The 17,846-nt window shown below is 34.6% G+C and overlaps 1 protein-coding gene across 3 annotated transcripts in view; it reads left to right on the top strand.

The window, feature by feature from the left end:
- AFF4 (ALF transcription elongation factor 4) overlaps positions 1-17,846 on the top strand; it is a 75,394-nt gene that overhangs the window by 40,921 nt on the left and 16,627 nt on the right. For all 3 annotated transcript variants that reach the window (XM_074360661.1, XM_074360660.1, XM_010971608.3), the window contains 8 exons: positions 4,770-4,806; positions 6,549-6,594; positions 8,731-8,785; positions 9,243-9,280; positions 9,701-9,863; positions 10,548-11,465; positions 14,514-14,602; positions 15,460-15,700. In XM_074360661.1, coding sequence (XP_074216762.1) covers positions 4,770-4,806; positions 6,549-6,594; positions 8,731-8,785; positions 9,243-9,280; positions 9,701-9,863; positions 10,548-11,465; positions 14,514-14,602; positions 15,460-15,700 — 1,587 coding nt within the window. The remainder of the gene's footprint in view (positions 1-4,769; positions 4,807-6,548; positions 6,595-8,730; positions 8,786-9,242; positions 9,281-9,700; positions 9,864-10,547; positions 11,466-14,513; positions 14,603-15,459; positions 15,701-17,846) is intronic.

The raw sequence follows: 17,846 nt of genomic DNA, 5'->3' as shown, positions 1-17,846 counted from the left end.
ACTAATGAAACTATGAGAGCATAGTAATTCGTAATTGGTGATATTTTGAATGTTGTGATATTCAATTCGGCCTTAAATATACATCAAGTCTAATAAAATGTTACTAAAGATCTTTTGTGGTTTCCTCCAGTGTTTTATACCTTTGTTTAAAAGCTTGGTCTTTCTGCTCCAGGGAAAATGATGGAAATCCAGTACAGAGGGAACACAGAGAGAACATACTAAAATGCACTCCTTTGTCAGGAAACACTGTTGAAACAGGCTTAGGAAACAAAGCTGAAGATTCAAAAAACAAATATTAGAATAAATCATGCAGTGTACAAACTTAGCTGTATACAGATGGATGAAAGTATAGGTGCTTCTGGTAGTCTTAATTTAAGATATTTGTTAGATTCTTTTTCAGTTATAAAATACTTGAAGAGCTACTTCTTTGTGGACCAAAGAAAGCTATAACAAGTTAAAGCCTAAAGTATAGTTTCTCTTCCCTCCTTCTGTCTTCATGTGGAACCTGTGTGACACTCCCAGATATCTTTTATATTAACCTAGAAGTTCACTGATTATTTGTTTAATGACATACAAGAATTATCTCATTTAAAAATGAATTAGACACCTCCTTCCCTCCCTTTCTCTCCCTCCCTCTTCTCTCCTCCTTCCCTTTTCTCTACTCCCTCCCTCACTCTGCTCTCCCTCTCTCCTCTCACTGTCACACACACAAGTCCCAAATATGCTAGATCTTCTCTTAGCATATTTTTAAAAGAATAATAAACCTTCTTGTCTTCTCAGGGTAAAAACGTTTTAACAATGAATGAAAAATACCTGCCTCAAGCTAGGAAAACATTATAAAAATAATGTCATTATGTATTTTTTATTGTTGACAAAAACCATGATGACTGTCATATGTGCAAACTTTAAAGGCTTGGAAACAGAATTTTGTAACTTCAGTGGGTTTTGAACCTTTTCCTAAAAATATTAAAATGCAACCTTTTAATTTATTTTCTTGAAAAACTGATTTGTATCTATGAACATTGGAAGTCTGTTAGCTCAATTTCAACAGAAATCTTTGCATAATTAAGGTATAAGATAAAAAATTAGGTCAGTATCGCACTTCTTCGATTTGTGTGGCTGTGTCTTTGTGATATGCAATGAAACCTAACGTGAAAATAAGCCAGTTTTAGTGTCAGACCTTTTAAGCACTATTTTTTATATGTTTAAGAAAAGTGTACTCGCCATTGACAAATATAATTTAAAAATTACTCTAAAATATTCATTTCATTTTATATGAGCCTTTTAAAATTTCAATATTTTGGTCTTGTATAATAGTTAAATAATATACATATAATATACACTATACATATTTGGGAGATACAAATGCAAAAATTTTGCAGTGATGGGGAGTTTATGATCAAAAAAAGCTTGGAGACAAGTTTGTTCAAGCTGTAGTCATCTCCTTCTTGGACCACTGCAGTAATCTCCTAATTTAACTTCCATTCTAGATTTCTCAAAGCTGTTCTTCACATAACAGCCAAGGTGGTCATCACAGTGTGCAAATGTGGTCATATAATTTTTCTTAGTAAACTACACACATCCACAAACCTTTAATATGTTCTATAAAGTCTACAAGCTATATGATCTAGCTTCTCTGGTCCTGAGTCTAATTTCTTAACACTCTTCCTTTTATACTTTTTCCTACCATGGGCTGCCTTTTAGTTCTTTATACTAGCTGTGCTCCTGTCGTTTCTGGCCTTTACACATGATGTTCTCTCCACTCCAAAGGCTTTCCTTTCCCTTCCTTTCCCAGTTTACTTTCTACATATCATTCATATCTCATCCTGAACAGTATCTATTCAAGGAAGCCTTTGCTTATTTTCCTGACCAGACGTGTGTGTGTTTGTGTGTTTCTCTTTCTCTCCCCCCACCTCATGCACATGCATGCTCACACACACACACAATTATAACCTCTTATTTAATACTGTTTAAGTGTTTGTCCTTCGTTATATTTAACACAATTGCTATATTACCTCGATTTGCATGAGTATTTGCAAAGATAGCCATTGACATTAAGCTCCATGAGTACACAAAACGTTTGCCTGATTTTGCTTATTCTGTTTTTCCAGTACTTAGACATGTGAGTGAATGTTATATCAAGGAGTTTAGTTTTTATCCATAGGAGTAAAAGAGCCGTTGGCAGCTCTGTGAAAAATAGGAGAGTAATGATGACACATACTAAGACTTCAGCTTTAGAAAGGTCAACTAGAGGCTGTAGTTGAGTGAAAGAGAGAGACTAGAGCCCGGAAGATCCATTAGATGGCCTTCATACATGAAGAAAGGTGAGAACCTAGTCTTTGCAGTGTAGATGGAAAGTAGAAGTTGTTGCATTTAGTAGATGTTTGGAGACAGAATCCATTCATATTTGGTAACGTGCTGTCTGACTGTTGTCAGAGGTGAGAAGAAGTCAGAGATTACTTGAAAGCTTGGGCTATTAAACCTGTAGGCCATTTATTGTGTAAATGAGTATAAGACAATTAGCCATTCAGGGGGGTGAATACTTTTTAGTTTAAATAAAATTCACAGGAGTAATCTCTTAGCCACTGGTCTATTTAAAGGCTGTTTGGAATGGGTTTATTGAGGTATAATTCACATACCATGCAATCACCCAATCAGAATGTGCAATTAAATAATTTTGAGTATATTCATAGACATGTGCAACCATCACTGCAGTCAAATTTTAGAACATTTTCGTCACCTCAAAAAGAAACTCCCTACTCTTTAGTTATCACCCTTTTTCCTTCTGTCCCCCTCCCAACCCTACCCAATCTCCTCTCTCTATGGATTTCTTTTTTTCTGGACATTTTGTGTAAATGAATCATACCGTATGTGGTCTCTTACAACTGGATTCTTTCACTTAGTATAGTATTTTCAAGGTTCTTTCAAGCATGTATCAGTACTTCATTCCTTTTTATGACCAAATAATATTCCATTGTATGGATGTATATTGTGTTTTGTTTACACAGTTCATTAGCTGTTGGACTTTTGAGTTGTTTCGAGCTTTTGGCTTCTATGAATAATGCTGTGTACAAGGTTTCGTGTGGACATATGTTTTTGTTTCGCTCAATTATATTCCTGGGGGCAGATTTGCTGAGTCATATGGTAATCCTGTATTTTTAGTTATCTGAGGAACTGCCAGAATGCTTTCCAAAGCAGTTAACTGCACCACTCTGTATTCCCTCTAGGCTCCCAGTTTCTCCACATTCTTATCAACACTTGTTGTCTTTTTGATTCTAGCCATACTAGTCGACATTAAGTGGGTTTGATTTGCATTTCCCCCCAGTGACAAATGATGTTGAACATTTTTTCATGTGCTTTTTGGCCATTTGTATATCATCCTTGGCAAAGTGTTTATTTAGATCCTTTGCCCATTTTTTTCATTGAGTTACTTGGCTTTTTATCACTGAGCTGTAAGAGCTCTTTATATATTATAGATACCAGTTTCTTATCAGAAATATGATTTGCAAATATTTTCTCCCAATTAATATGTTGTGTTTGTATTTTTTTGATGGTGTCCTTTGAAGCACAAAAGTTCTTAATTTTGATGATGTCCAGTTTATGTGTTTCTTTTGTGTCTTGTGCTTTTTGTGACATTTGTAAGAATTCTTTGCCAAATCCGGGATGGTTAAGATTTGGCACTACATTTTCTTCTCAGAGTTTTGTAGTTTTTTCTCTTACATTTAGGTCTTTGATCCACATCAAGTTAATCTTTTTTATATCGTCTATGGTAAGCATTCGGCTTTTGTTCTTTTGCATATGGCTGTTCACTTGTCCCAGCACTTTTTGTTGAAAAGAGAATTCTTTCCTTGTTGGATAATCTTCACATCTTTTTTGAAAATCATTCACCATTGATGTAGGTTTGCAATTTTTTTTTTTTTAACAGCAAACTGTATTTTAGTTTCAATACTGCTTGGATTTCTCTTTCACAGATAATTCTGTCATTAAAGGAAGATTGTGTTTACTTTTAAGTAAGCTTTTAAGGATGATAGGGATGTTTGTGTAATTTTAGTACTACGTTGTGTACCACAGATTTAACCTGGAAGAATGCACCATCTGCACATGTGGAACAGCTGTTCTGGTCATGATAGATGAGTTTGAAAAGTCATGTTTCTTTCAGTGACAGTGACATTTTGGTTTTCTTTTTGCTGGTGCTTCCTGAGTGCCAGACACGGTGCTAGTATAACACTTACAAAGAAGTATATGACAAATCCCTTCCTCAAGTTGCTAATTGTTTGTAAGATATTGGGAACAGTGAAGGGGAGTAAAATGACATGGGAATAATTGGGAACAATCATGCAGGGTTTGCTAGTCCATAGACATGGTATATTTTGAGACTGTATGTGTTGTACAGCTGTTTTCACTCTAGCATATGGCTTTTAGTGTTACTTTTTAAAAATTACATTTCCTTAAGACCAAGAATCAATTTAGGATATGAGTACTATGGATGCTGCTAAAAAGAAGTGAATGGTAAAGAAACACTATTAGATAGCTTGACGCTTTTTGTATGAAACTGTGGGAAACTGTTACTGACCACAGTATTACTGAGGGTGATCAGATGGAATCATTAAATTCTTTCAGTGTTTTTTTTTTCTTTTATGCATTCTTAGGAACTCAGCAGGAGCTTTCATTGAATTAACTGGAATTGAATAGTTTAATTTGGAGCATTTTTCTCTAATGAAACTTTTTCTCTTAATGTCACTCTGTAATTTTATGTCCCTTTTTCTTAGGAGTCTCAGCAGTCCAATTTTGGCCCTGGAGAACAAAGTAAGTATTTCTTTTCCTCTTGGTTTTGAAATCAAGCTGTTTATAGAGCATACATTTCTCATGGTCACATCATATATTTCTTTAATAATTCTTTTGTATATCTTATCCCAGTTTTTATGATCCAGTGCTTAGTAATGAATTGAACTGAATCGGCTTAAACAATGAAGAATCATAGTGGGAGGGTATATATAGCTCACCGGTAGAGTGCATGCTTAGCATGCATGAAGTCCTGGGTTCAATCCTCAGTACCTTTACTAAAAAATAAATAAATAAACAACAAACCTAATCCCCCCTAAATAAATTTTTAAAATTGAAGAATTATAGACAATTAGAGATCAGAATTAACTAGTTTTATTATTAAGTGTTTGAACTAATAGTTCAGAGTTCATGAATTCAGTTTGATAAGTACCCCATAACCCCAAGAGCCATTCTTCTGTCTTTTCATCTTCTTCATGAAGATACTTGGTTCTGTGATGGTAAAACTCCAGGCAAGAAGAGGTCATCGTAGCTTACCATGGCTCTTCTCTTCTTGTATCCATATTTATTTATCCTTCCTGGGGCTTTTGGTCTGGGAAGAAAGTCTGCTGTCTGCTACACAAACCCCCTCCACCTCTACTCTCTTGGACTCTCAGAAGAACTTGAGAGGCCAGTAGCCTTGGGGAATTCAAGTGTGGTTTGAAGAGGTGATGACTGTGTCAGTTAACAGTGGTAAGGTCAGGAACCTAGCAAATGTTTGGGCTTCACCATATAGCTCTCTAAAAACTATGTAAAAAAATAAAAAAACAAATGTTTCTTTGCCAAGAGCAATAACTTCTTAAATGAGGTCGATTTACACTAGTAAATAAGCTGTTTTGGGAGATTAAAATGTGGAGCTTTTTAATCCTTAGCTTGTTGTCTTTAGTGATCTTAAAGCAAAGAGACAAAACTAAGATAATACCCATTATAAGGTTAACAAACTTTTTCTATGTATCCATTTCTTAGTTCTGCTTTAAAGCTGCAGTTATTGGAAAAAGGAACCCAAGATTGTTGATATGTGGTAAATAGCTAGCTATAGGCCAGAAAGTTTACATTTTCTCTTAAACTTTTTAAAGGCTATCTTATCCTTCTACTACTCTTCCCCCATCCTCTCGCCCCAAAGCTAACTGTTGGCAAATATATGGCAGATAAGTTGCAGCTACTCTTTACTACCTGTGTTTTTCACTTTATCTAATTTTTAAAATTTTATTATTTTTTAACTTAATTTGTTTTAGAACTGTTATTCTATCAGTATAAAGCTCTAGTGTATTCTTTTTAACAAGATTATGTTATAATATATTAAGATACCATAATAGATTTAACTAGTCCCCAGTAGATGTGCATTTGTTTCCATTTCTGCTGTTGCAAACCATACTATAATAAACTGTGTGTGTGTGTGTGTGTGTGTGTGTGTGTTCCTCCAGATATACCTGTAAGGTAAATTCCTTTCATTATAATTGCTGGGCCAGTGGATTGTGCATTTCAGTATGATAAGATAATATTATCAGATTGCCTTCCAGAAAGATTATATGAGTTTATAATCCTACCAATAGCATGAATGTGCCTGTTTCTACCAGTATTTCATATTAAGGCACTTTAAAGTGTTACCAGTTTGATGGATAAAGAATAATATCTTTGATTTATCTTTCTTTGTGGATATACAGATAGATATTTTAAAATATAAATAGCAGTACTGTTGCTAATTTCTGCATTCTTTTTTGTTCTAGAAAGATATAATCCTTCTAAAACTTCAAATGGGCACCAGTCTAAATCGTAAGTTTATTGCTTAGTAAGCTTATTGTTTGTTTTTTAAGCTAAATGTCTAACTGTAGGTGTCTGGAGGTTTAGAACAACACTTAGAAATGTATGCTTAACTTTCTAAGGCAGAGGTAAGCAAACTTTTATATAAAGGGCCAGATAGTGAAATATTTTAGGCTTTAGGAGCCACATGGTCTCTGTCTCAACTACTCAGCTCTGCTACTGTAGCATGAAAGCAGCCATAGACTATGGGTACAGTTATGTTCCAAAAAACTTTATTTACAAAACAGGTGGTGGTCTGGATTTGGCATGTGGGCCATAGTTTGCCTACCCCTACTCTGCCATTACAGTTTTTCCTCATCTCTCAGAGTGTGTTTATGTTTGTTTTGTTGTTGTTTGTTTTTAAGAAAAAAGACATGGAAAAAAAGACAGGATTCTTCTTAGTAAACTCTCCATTTAACCACTAAATGTAGAATCTTTAAACAACATAGTTGTACTATCTGTAGATTTTCCTACTTCTATTTTGTAGGTAGACCCAGGAATATATATCAGAATTTAACAGTTTGGTATACTGGATGATAATAAAATCCAGCTTAAAGGAATGAACGGACTACTGAATTCCTGAGACTACAAGTTAACCCAGTGATTAAAACAAAGTTCTGAAGAAACTGGCAACAGTGCTAACTTCTCTATGCCATAACCACAATCTATACTGATAACCTTAGCCTCTTCAGCTAAACATAGGGAGAACTGAGTGAGAATGAAAATACATGAATGCAAGAAGTTTCCCCTCATTGCTGAAGAATTCAAATTATGTAAATTCCTATTTATTCATATGCAGACAACTGATGGGAGCTTACCATATATGTGCATATCACTTTGGTTGCTGAGGGGATAAAAGCGTGCAGGACCTTGAGCAGTCTGGTTCAAGCTTTGACATATTCACATGTGTAAACAGGTTCATTGAGTTGCCATTATTAAATCATAAGGGCTGAGAGAATTCGGAGTAAGTACACTTCTTTACTGGAAATCAGTCATACAGATGCACTAAGCCCTTGTCCAAAAGAAAATTCTTCTCATCTGTCTCACATAATTGGTCAGCCTTAAAACACTTTTCATAATTCTGTAATCAACCGGTTATTTTGTTTCAAGATGATCTTTTAATGCAATGCTCTGAATTTGGAGTCAGATTTAGAAACTTAGGTTAGGCTTTCAGGGGAAGTATAAGTAGTTACTGGAGTGAAAGAAGATTTCCTCCCCATTGATTGGAGACTGTCATGACATTTTAAGAAGAAAGATAATGGAACTAGTGGTAATGAGAAATTAAGCATTTTTCTAGTTGTAGTTCTCCCTAAGCTTTGTATTACATTTTCCTTTCCTGTAAAAAGGCAAGTAATGTTTTTGGTTTATTGCTCAATTTTTAATTTTGGTTTTGATCTTACGGCCTTAAAGAAAAATTAAATCTGTAATTTTACTTTCAAAAACCAATTCCAGGAATCCATCAACTTACAGTATTTGTGTTTTTTAAAAGTGATTTGAATTTTAATCAAGGAAGATTTGGAACCCGAAGTTTATTTTTAATTTGTACATGGTTATTTCTGTTGTATAGCCAAGGTTCTTACCCTAAATTATTTCTTCTATAGAGGGCCCTCGGTTTTCATAGCAAGGCATTTATGACCTAGAACTTTGATTTTGTGTTCTAGTTTTCAGTTACCCAAGTGTACGTATCTCTTGTTGGTACTTTCATTTTATCCCCCTTCTTTTTAGGAGTTGTATTTATCTAGTGGGCTGTAGTATAATTTGTTTTAATAATGAATGAGTGTGTGTATATGCAATTAGAGAAAAATTAGAGGTAACAGAAGTGAGTATAAGAGTTTGTAGGAGGTGGCTTTTGTTTAATTAGAAAAGAAAGATGAATAAATATTTTATTTATGAAAAAGGTGAAGCTTCTAAAAATGTTAAAGTCCTCCCTCAGTTTTTACTCTTGATATGAACCACACAAGACAGACTAAGACTTACTTCTCTATTTTTCATTTAAGTCATTGGCTCCTACAGTGATTATTTCTAGAATTATTGGTAGGTATTTAATACCATGGTATGCCATGGTAAAATGTTCCAAAAATAATAATCCTTTCTGCCTTTTCCCTCCAGTATGTTAAAAGATGACTTAAAACTAAGCAGCAGTGAAGACAGTGATGGGGAACAGGTGTGTCTACTACTATATGATTTTGTCAGTTTCATATAGTACTTGTTTATTATATTTTTAAAGAATTATAATTGAATAATACATTTATGATCCAGTTATTTAAAATAAACTTCTTCCTGCTTTCTGATACTGAAATGTTGTAGTTCTCTGCTTTGTCTTTAAACCTCCATTTTTTTTCATATTTAAAAAAAATTGGCTTTTCCTTAATACTTACCTTTCAGAATGTACTCATAAAGCATGAGATTGTTAACAAGAAGAATTATTAACAAAGCTTTTAATCTTACCCTGGCAGTTAGTTATTCTTTAGGTTAAAAACAGTATTTCATAAATATTAGGTGACCATTGATGCATACATTAGAGAAGCCACTTTTTCTGTTAAGATTTCAGATATTGTTCACATTAAGCAGATAAAATGTTATTATTCATTCACAGATTTCCTCTCATGTTTTAATTTTAGGATTGTGATAAGACAATGCCAAGGAGTACACCAGGAAGGTAGGCATGCTTTTATTTCTTGTTTTATTTAGAGTGGTGAGGTCAACCTGATAAGACTGTAGTGACACAGTAGCTAACCTTATGAAGTAAATGTTATTGATTGTGATGGTAGTTATACAACTCTGTAAATTAACTAAAAATCATTGAATTGTACAATTAAAATGGGTGATTTTTTTGTATATAATTTATACCTCAATAAACCTGTTTTTAAAAGGTAAGTGCTGGTGAATGAGCAACATATCAGAAACATTTTAAGGAAGGATTTATTTCATTTATAATGAAGTTCTGCATTAATAGAATTATAAGAGCTTAACAAATAGTAAACATTTTAAATAAAGTTGGTTGTCAGATTTGGATGCTCTCATGTTGCCACTTTAAAAAATAAAATATTTGGTCATTTATATGTTTTATCTCTTTTAGTAACTCTGAACCTTCACACCATAATAGTGAAGGAGCAGATAACTCCAGGGATGATTCTAGCAGCCACAGTGGATCTGAAAGCAGCTCTGGATCTGACTCAGAGAGTGAAAGTAGTTCCAGTGACAGTGAGGCAAATGAGCCATCCCAGAGTGCATCTCCTGAGGTGAGAGAGAGGCAGGGGTTGCCTTCCACAGGCCCTCACACACCCCGGTGATGGCCAGTTAACACTTGCTTCAAATATAAAAAATGAAGAAAAGAAGATTACATATTCTGACAAAAAGAAATGGAACTATATGTCTGGGAGGAAACCTAGTTACTTCAGTTTCCATGTTATGTGACAAGCATGTTTGGTCTAGATTAGGAACTATTTGAGGTCATATTTCAGGTCACTAAAAAGTTGGATTTCTTTACTTCGGGCTTTATTTTTGTGTTTCAAAGTGGTAATTCATGTTTTCTGGTTATGGTGAATTTAAAAAGCCTTAAGTAGTATAATTTTACTGGAGGTTGATAAAATGTGGTTAAAAATCTCTTTTGGTACCTACATCATTTGTTTACTTTCTGGAATTAAATATACTATATGGTCATATGTAATTTTTGCCTTTGAAGCTGAATTCCTAGCAGGAATATTTAATTTTTTAAAGACCATATATAACATTGTTTGTCTTTTTATTCAAATGATTAGAGCTGTTAGTCAATACTTTTAGCCCTTTCTTTGGTTCAGTCAGAACTGTGGAAAACCAAATGCCTTTGTGGCATTAGGCATTGTGTTTTTTGTTTTCCTTGAGATTATAAAGGAGGGAGAAAGTTTCAGTATTGAAAAAGCATACTTATTTCTCTGTTTTTTCAGCCTGAACCGCCACCCACAAACAAATGGCAACTTGATAATTGGCTGAATAAAGTGAACCCACATAAAGTGTCACCAGCTTCTTCTGTGGACAGTAACATCCCATCATCTCAAGGATATAAAAAGGAAGGCCGAGAACAGGGCACAGGGAACAACTACACTGATGCAGGCGGTTCTAAAGAAACAAGTTCCGCTACTCCTGGACGAGAGTCCAAAACCGTCCAAAAGGGATCAGAAAGTGGACGCGGGAGGCAGAAGTCTCCTGCGCAGAGTGACAGCACAGCACAGAGGAGAACTGTAGGCAAAAAACAACCCAAAAAGGCTGAGAAGGCAGCTGCTGAAGAGCCCCGCGGAGGCCTGAAGATAGAAAGTGAAACCCCGGTAGACATGGCTACCAGCATGCCCTCCAGCAGACACAAAGCAGCCACCAAAGGCTCAAGGAAACCTAATATAAAAAAGGAGTCCAAATCTTCCCCTCGACCTTCAGCAGAGAAAAAGAAATATAAGTCAACAAGCAAATCTTCCCAGAAATCAAGGGAAATCATAGAAACAGATACCTCATCCTCAGATTCGGATGAAAGCGAGAGCCTTCCTCCTTCCTCACAAACTCCTAAGTACCCTGAGAGTAATAGGACTCCGGTTAAACCCTCCTCAGTGGAGGAAGAAGATAGCTTTTTTCGGCAACGAATGTTCTCTCCTATGGAAGAGAAGGAACTTCTCTCACCCCTCAGTGAGCCTGATGACAGGTATCCACTTATTGTGAAGATTGACCTGAATCTCTTGACTAGAATACCAGGAAAGCCTTACAAAGAAACAGAGACACCCAAGGGAGAAAAGAAAAATGTGCCAGAAAAGCACACAAGAGAGGCTCAGAAACAAGCCTCAGAAAAAGTTTCCAACAAAGGCAAGAGGAAACATAAGGTTTGTAAAGGGTTTTTTTGTTGTTTTGTTTTGAAACGTCAGCATCTACAATGCAGTGGAAATCTCAGTAAGCCAGAACAAACTAGTTGAGTCATAACTATGAGGGAAAATAGAAGGTGAGCCTAAGGCCCAGATGAGTCTGCAGACACGAGTGTCTCTTGACCATTATTCCTCTGCCTGTGTCCTTTTGTAAAGAATTATAGTTTCTAATCTAGTAAGAAATGAGCAGGCGCTTCTGTTCAGTGTGTGCTGGTCAGTATAGAGATGAGAGTGAAGCAGAGACTGCAAACGCCTTGACAGCTTTCTTAAAATTTTGGTTTTAAATGTCATCACTGTTCCTAACACTTTCTTCTCTCTTATACCTAGACCAAGTCACACTTTTAAAGTTACTAATTCCAGCTTATAAATTGACTCACCAATTTTAACTTGTCATTAAGAGCTTCCACCAATCCACTGTACCTAGCTATGCTGTAGTTTTTTCACTTTTCAAACACCCATAACTGCAAGTTCAGAACTAAAAACATCTGCTGGCACATAACCAGCTCTTGTGCCTAAATACTTTCAAGATAATTTGGATTTAGAGGCAAAGGTTGGTATATATTTTAAAGTCATCTTTTTTTAGACCAAGTAAATGTGAAAAATCACAGATGCCTTGTGATTGGAGGTTAATAGACATATAATGAAAAGAGCTGAAAAACTTACATATGTAGACAGATTCTTTGGGGAAAAAAGCTTGATCTTTCAGCTCAAGTGAGAAATCTTTATAGGAAAGTAAATTTTAATAATCTGTATTGGAGAATAGTCTAATTTCCCCTGATATAGATTTATGAATATGATTGTAAAAGACTGAAAACGTGAGCAGGTGAACAGAATAGATAACCAGAATGACTGTACCAGGTGGACTCAGAACAAAACCCCAGTCCCAGTTGACCTTGAGAATCTCATGTAGGAAAATAAGAAGAATACAGCATTTTTCTTAAAGTGAGCTGGAGGTTTTTTCCTCTGTTTTTCTTGAAACCACAGTACTATATGCTGATGATGATGTCTGTTTGCAGAAACTAGAATAATACTTTTTTTTTTTCATCTTCAAAACTTGGGGATTTTGGCAGGGGAGAGTTTAGCTCAAGTGGTAGAGTATGTGCTTAGCATGTACAAGGTGCTGGGTTCAATCCCCAGTACCTCCTCTAAAAATAAATAAATGAGCAAATAAAATAAATTACCCCCCCAAAGAAAATTAAAAAAGAAAAGAATTTTTTTTTTAAGTTGGGGATTTTTTAAAAATTTGAATTTCTAGAAAACTGAAGAAAGCTTACTACTTTCAGTGCTATAGCTAATAAGTTTCCATTATTGTAGTAAAGAGATGATTTATTCAACTAGTAAGCTGTTTTCAGGCTACTGGCCCCTATAGCTCACAGCCTCAGATTGCTGGATTTGGTTTCGGGATTTAATTCATAGAATTACAATAAGAGCTTGTATATGACAGGATCTGCTCTTTAAAAAACTAAAGGATTTCTTATGGAATAAAAAAATGATCCTTTTGTGCTTAATAAGTGTTACATATTCTTTATAGGATTTTCAGATATTTAGAATATAAAAAGTGAAAGTCTTTTTCACTCTTGTTTAAAGTTTTATAATATATATAACTTATAATAAAAAATCCCCTTCCTCTAAAAGAAGTAGTGCCCTGTATCTCCTCCTCCCCTCCCCCAAGCCTCATTGGCAAATATTCCTCCCAAGTTTTCTATCAGTACTCACAAGTCAAGTTTTGATTTTATAAGATGTATAACACCAGGAAACTTGATGATCTTTGAAATTTGTGGCTTTGGCTAAATTAAGTGTCTGGGGTAGGGCAGTTCCTGAAAATGAAGGAGGCAGTATTGGGAAGAGACCCAGACAAGGATAATGAAGGATGTAGATTCCTTTTTCTCATGTTTTCACATGTCTATCTTTAATCATTTGTGCACTGGATCAAATTCTTTTGTTATGGCAGAATGCTTGCAGTCTGTGTGCCCTGATATTTAAAGCAATAGGAAAATTTAGATTCACTGAGCAGAGTAATATTGGCGATTACAGATGGTCCCATACAGCTTTTTGTTTCAGCAAAGAAGTTTTTCAAAAAATCATTAGGTTGAGTATAATCAAAAAGATGGACAGTAACAAATGTTGGTTAAGATGTGGAGGACTGTAGTGCTGGTGAGGATGTGAAATGATATAGCTGCTTTGGAACATAGTTTAGCAGTTCCTCAAAAAGGTAAAATACAGTATTACCTTATGAGTCACCCCTCTGTATATACCCAAGAACAGTGAAAACATGTCCACACAAAAACCTGTACTTGAAAAGTAGAGAAAACCCAACTGATAAATAGGTAAATGGAATATGGTGTTTTCATGTAATGGAATAGATTTAACTGTAAAAAGGAATAAGGTACTGCTAAATGTTACAGCATAGATGATTCTTAAAAACGCTAAGTGAAGGGAACCACATACAAAGGCCAAACAATACTGTATGATTGAATTTTAATGAAATGTCTAGAATAGGCAAAGCTATAAAGACTGAATGTATAAATTAGTGATTGCCAGGTCTGGAGGTGGAAGGAATGAGGAGTGACTGCTAATGGAGACAAGGTGGTTTGTTTTGAGATAATGAAAATATTCTAAAATTGATTTTGGTGATGATTGTACAACTCTGTGAATATGCTAAAAAGTCATTAAATTGTACCCTTTTAAAGAGTAAGTTTTATGGTGTGTGAATTATATCTTAATTATATAATCTCACCTCCCCACCCCCAACCAAATCATTAGGCTATAAAGAGGCCATCTAAAAGACTGTTTCCGCATTCTAGCTGTTTTTACCTAAAGTAGGAGATTCCTTCTTAGACTCAAAACCTGATTTCTTAAACATTGTTTAAATGAATTCTTTCGCTTCACATTTATTTTCTTTCTGAAGTTTATCAGAGGTAAAGTGTTTAATGGTGACTAGTGCTGGAAACTGACATTAGATGAATAAAAATCAAACATAGTAGCTGCTTTTTTCTATTTTTCATCCAGAATGAAGATGATAACCGAGCAAATGAGAGCAAGAAACCCAAAACAGAGGACAAGAATTCAGCAGGCCATAAGCCATCCAGCAACAAAGAGTACGTCCCCAAAACATGTTACATGTGTGTTAATCTATGTATGTCATTTGCTGTTGGGTACTTTCTAACATGCTCTTAGAGTGTTTCTTTTAGTAAATATGTGTCATGTACATCTGCATACAAACGTATGCCAAATAGTAGGAGCTTTTGTTTTTTGTTTTTTGTTTTTTAACATTTTTTATTGATTTATAATCATTTTACAATGTTGTGTCAAATTCCAGCGTTCAGCACAATTTTTCAGTTATTCATGGACATATACACACTCATTGTCACATTTTTTTCTCTGTGAGTTATCATAACATTTTGTGTATATTTCCCTGTGCTATACAGTGTAGTCTATTCTACAATTTTGAAATCCCAGTCTGTCCCTTCCCACCCTCCACCCCCCTAGGAGCTTTTGGTTTTAATCAATTGGGTTGGAAAGCATTTATGATCCAGTCACTTGTTCCTCCTCGTATTTTTAGTGGAATAGGAGGTGAGTATAGGATAAGAATCAAAGCTTTATAACTTCTAGGCTTGACAACAAGCTTATGTATAACTTGCAAGAGACTTGTGAGCATTAATATCTTCATTCACTATTCATCTTTTTATTCATTTACTCAACCAATACTTACTGAATACTGGTGTGGCAGGCCAAGATTTAGGACCTGGGTATATAACCATGGTGGGGAATAAACAGACAAGTTGTCTGCTCTCATGAAATTTACAGTTTTATTTTGTTTTATAGAAATCATGTGTTCTAGTAATCAAACAGGGAAAAATAAATTTGTCTTAAAGGCAGACAAAAAGAAATGGAAAAGATCCATCACTCCTGTATGACTGTGTAGAGAAATGAGGGCATTTGTTTCGTTTGGCAGGTCATCTAAGCAGAGTGCTGCAAAAGAAAAAGATTTGTTGCCTTCTCCTGCTGGGCCTGTTCCTTCAAAAGATACAAAAACAGAGCATGGCTCCCGAAAGAGGACTATTAGTCAGTCTTCTTCCTTAAAGTCCAGTAATAACAGCAACAAGGAGAATAGTGGCAGCAGCAAAAACAGCTCATCCACATCAAAGCAGAAGAGGACTGAAGGGAAGACTTCCAGTAGCTCTAAGGAGGTCAAGGTAGGCATTGGGAACCTGAACCTTTTGAAAATTAATCTTGCCATATGACTTCTCCAAAGAGACACTGTGCTTTGAAAATTCTGTATAAACATCTCATGAATTTTACAAACCTGTGCATCTTTACTCTCAAAATGTCGTGATCTTGAAGATGAACTTACATAGTGATCTGAGACCGTGAAAGCAGTAGTCACCTGGCCACATGCATATTAATTAAGATAGAAACCCATAGTTGGAAAAATTGGTTATGGAAAAACAATTGATTATGATTGAATTTATAAATAACTCCAGTTGCTCTGATTGGGTTCTTGTCTGTGGTTTTAAATTGACTTTGGATTTTTTAGAATTAGATTTTATAAGCAAGTTGTATTAAGTGATAGAGCAACAATTGGGCTTCATAAGAAGAAAAAAGTTCTTTATTCTTTAGCTCAACTAGCACTGGAGTTAACTCCTGAGCATGATTTGTAGGGGAATATTCTTAATGTTTGTGGGTGGGGAATTGGATCAGAGAAGCTTTTTGAAGGCTGTACTTTAGGATTTTACACTGAATTTGTTTACCAGGTTATTTGCATTGCTTTCTAAACTGTTCTAATCAGGAGCAAACTCTCTGACAAATTAAGAAAAACCTAAAATTTTAAGAATACAATTCACTGAATTATTATTTGTGACTTAAATAAGCAAAGGTTTAGGAGTTGAAAAAAATGGCGGGTGGCTATTACTCAGTGGTAGAGTGCAGCACTTGAATTGAAGTGCTACTTCAATCCCCAGTACCTGTATTTGGAAAAAAAAATTGAAAAAATTGGCTGTTAAAGGCAGTTAGTTGTGCTTACTAAATGTGGTTAAATTTTTTAAACATTTAAACATTAAATTTTTTAAATTGAAGTAATTTTAATTGTGAATAGCATCTCAAATTGAAATATTCAGAAGGCCTTTTCTCTAACTGGACCCCCTTCTGTGGTAGTTTTAAGAGTTAATCCTAATGTCCTTGAGGAACCTGTTCTGGATCTTTCTCCATTTTCTATCCTTTAACTGTAGGATTTGAGGCCTGTATGCTTATTTCTTTAAACCTTTTATCGCTCTCTTTTTTTAAATGCACTCATTCAGCTCACCTGCTCATTTGGCTTCCGTTATCCCATAGGTAAAACTCATTGTTTGTGTCTCTTCTTTATTGGTTTGTTAGGTTCTAGAAAGCTGGGATTTGTATCTTACTTGTTTTATGTTTTATCCAGTGTTTAACTTACTGGATAATCAGGAAGTATTTGGATCAAGTGTAGTTATTGGGTCTTTTGTTGTTATCAACAGAATATAAAATATATTGGTCCAGACCACTTTGGTTTTAAGATCTTACGGACTTAACAGCTGTTAAAGTTGTTAATGTTAGTCTTGGCAGTTTCCAATTTAGGCAGTTATATATGAGTTTATTAAAGAGAAATCTGTAATTTAGTTAGAAAATATGCTATTTCTTATATCAACTGAAGAAAAATTAGAAATGAAAAACCAAAATTACATATAATTTTTTTTTGTTTTTTTAGATTTTTGCTAATTATCAAAGTTTTGAAATATGTTGTCAAATTTTGTTCATTCATGTTTTTAATATCTATAGCATTGCTATACGTTCCTTTTATTCTTAATATTAGTTCTCTGTGCCATCTTTTTGCCTTGATCAATCTCATCAGAGGTTTATCACTTGAAGTTGTCTTTTCAAAAAACAGCCTTTTTCTTGTTTCTCTTTAGTTTATTTTTGTTTTCTCTTTCATTAATTTGTACTTTTTATACTTTCCTTTCTTATTCTTTCTGTTTTGCTATTCTGTTTATTAGCTTCAATTTTTTTTAATTAATTTTAAGCCTTTTTTCTTTCTCTGATAGAAGCGGTTAGACTACATATTTTCCTCTAAATGTTGCTTTAACTACATCCCTGAGATTTAGTATATAATATTTTTATAACTCAGCTTAAGTGTTTTTTAATTTCATTGTGATTTCACCTTTGTCCCAAGAGTTATTTAAAAGTATGTTACTTGATTTCCGAACGTAGAGATTTTCTAGTTGTCTTTCGGTTAGTACTTCCACTTTAATTGCTTTGGGGTTGGAAAGTAGTCTACATGTAGCAATCTTTTGAAATTTGTTAAGTTGCTTTATGAAAGAGTATAGT

This window comes from Camelus bactrianus, chromosome 3 (assembly GCF_048773025.1).
Source record: "Camelus bactrianus isolate YW-2024 breed Bactrian camel chromosome 3, ASM4877302v1, whole genome shotgun sequence".
NCBI classification, from domain to species: Eukaryota; Metazoa; Chordata; class Mammalia; order Artiodactyla; family Camelidae; genus Camelus; species Camelus bactrianus.
Note: the sequence above shows the minus strand (reverse complement) of the source record. Positions and strands in the feature narration are given on the sequence as shown.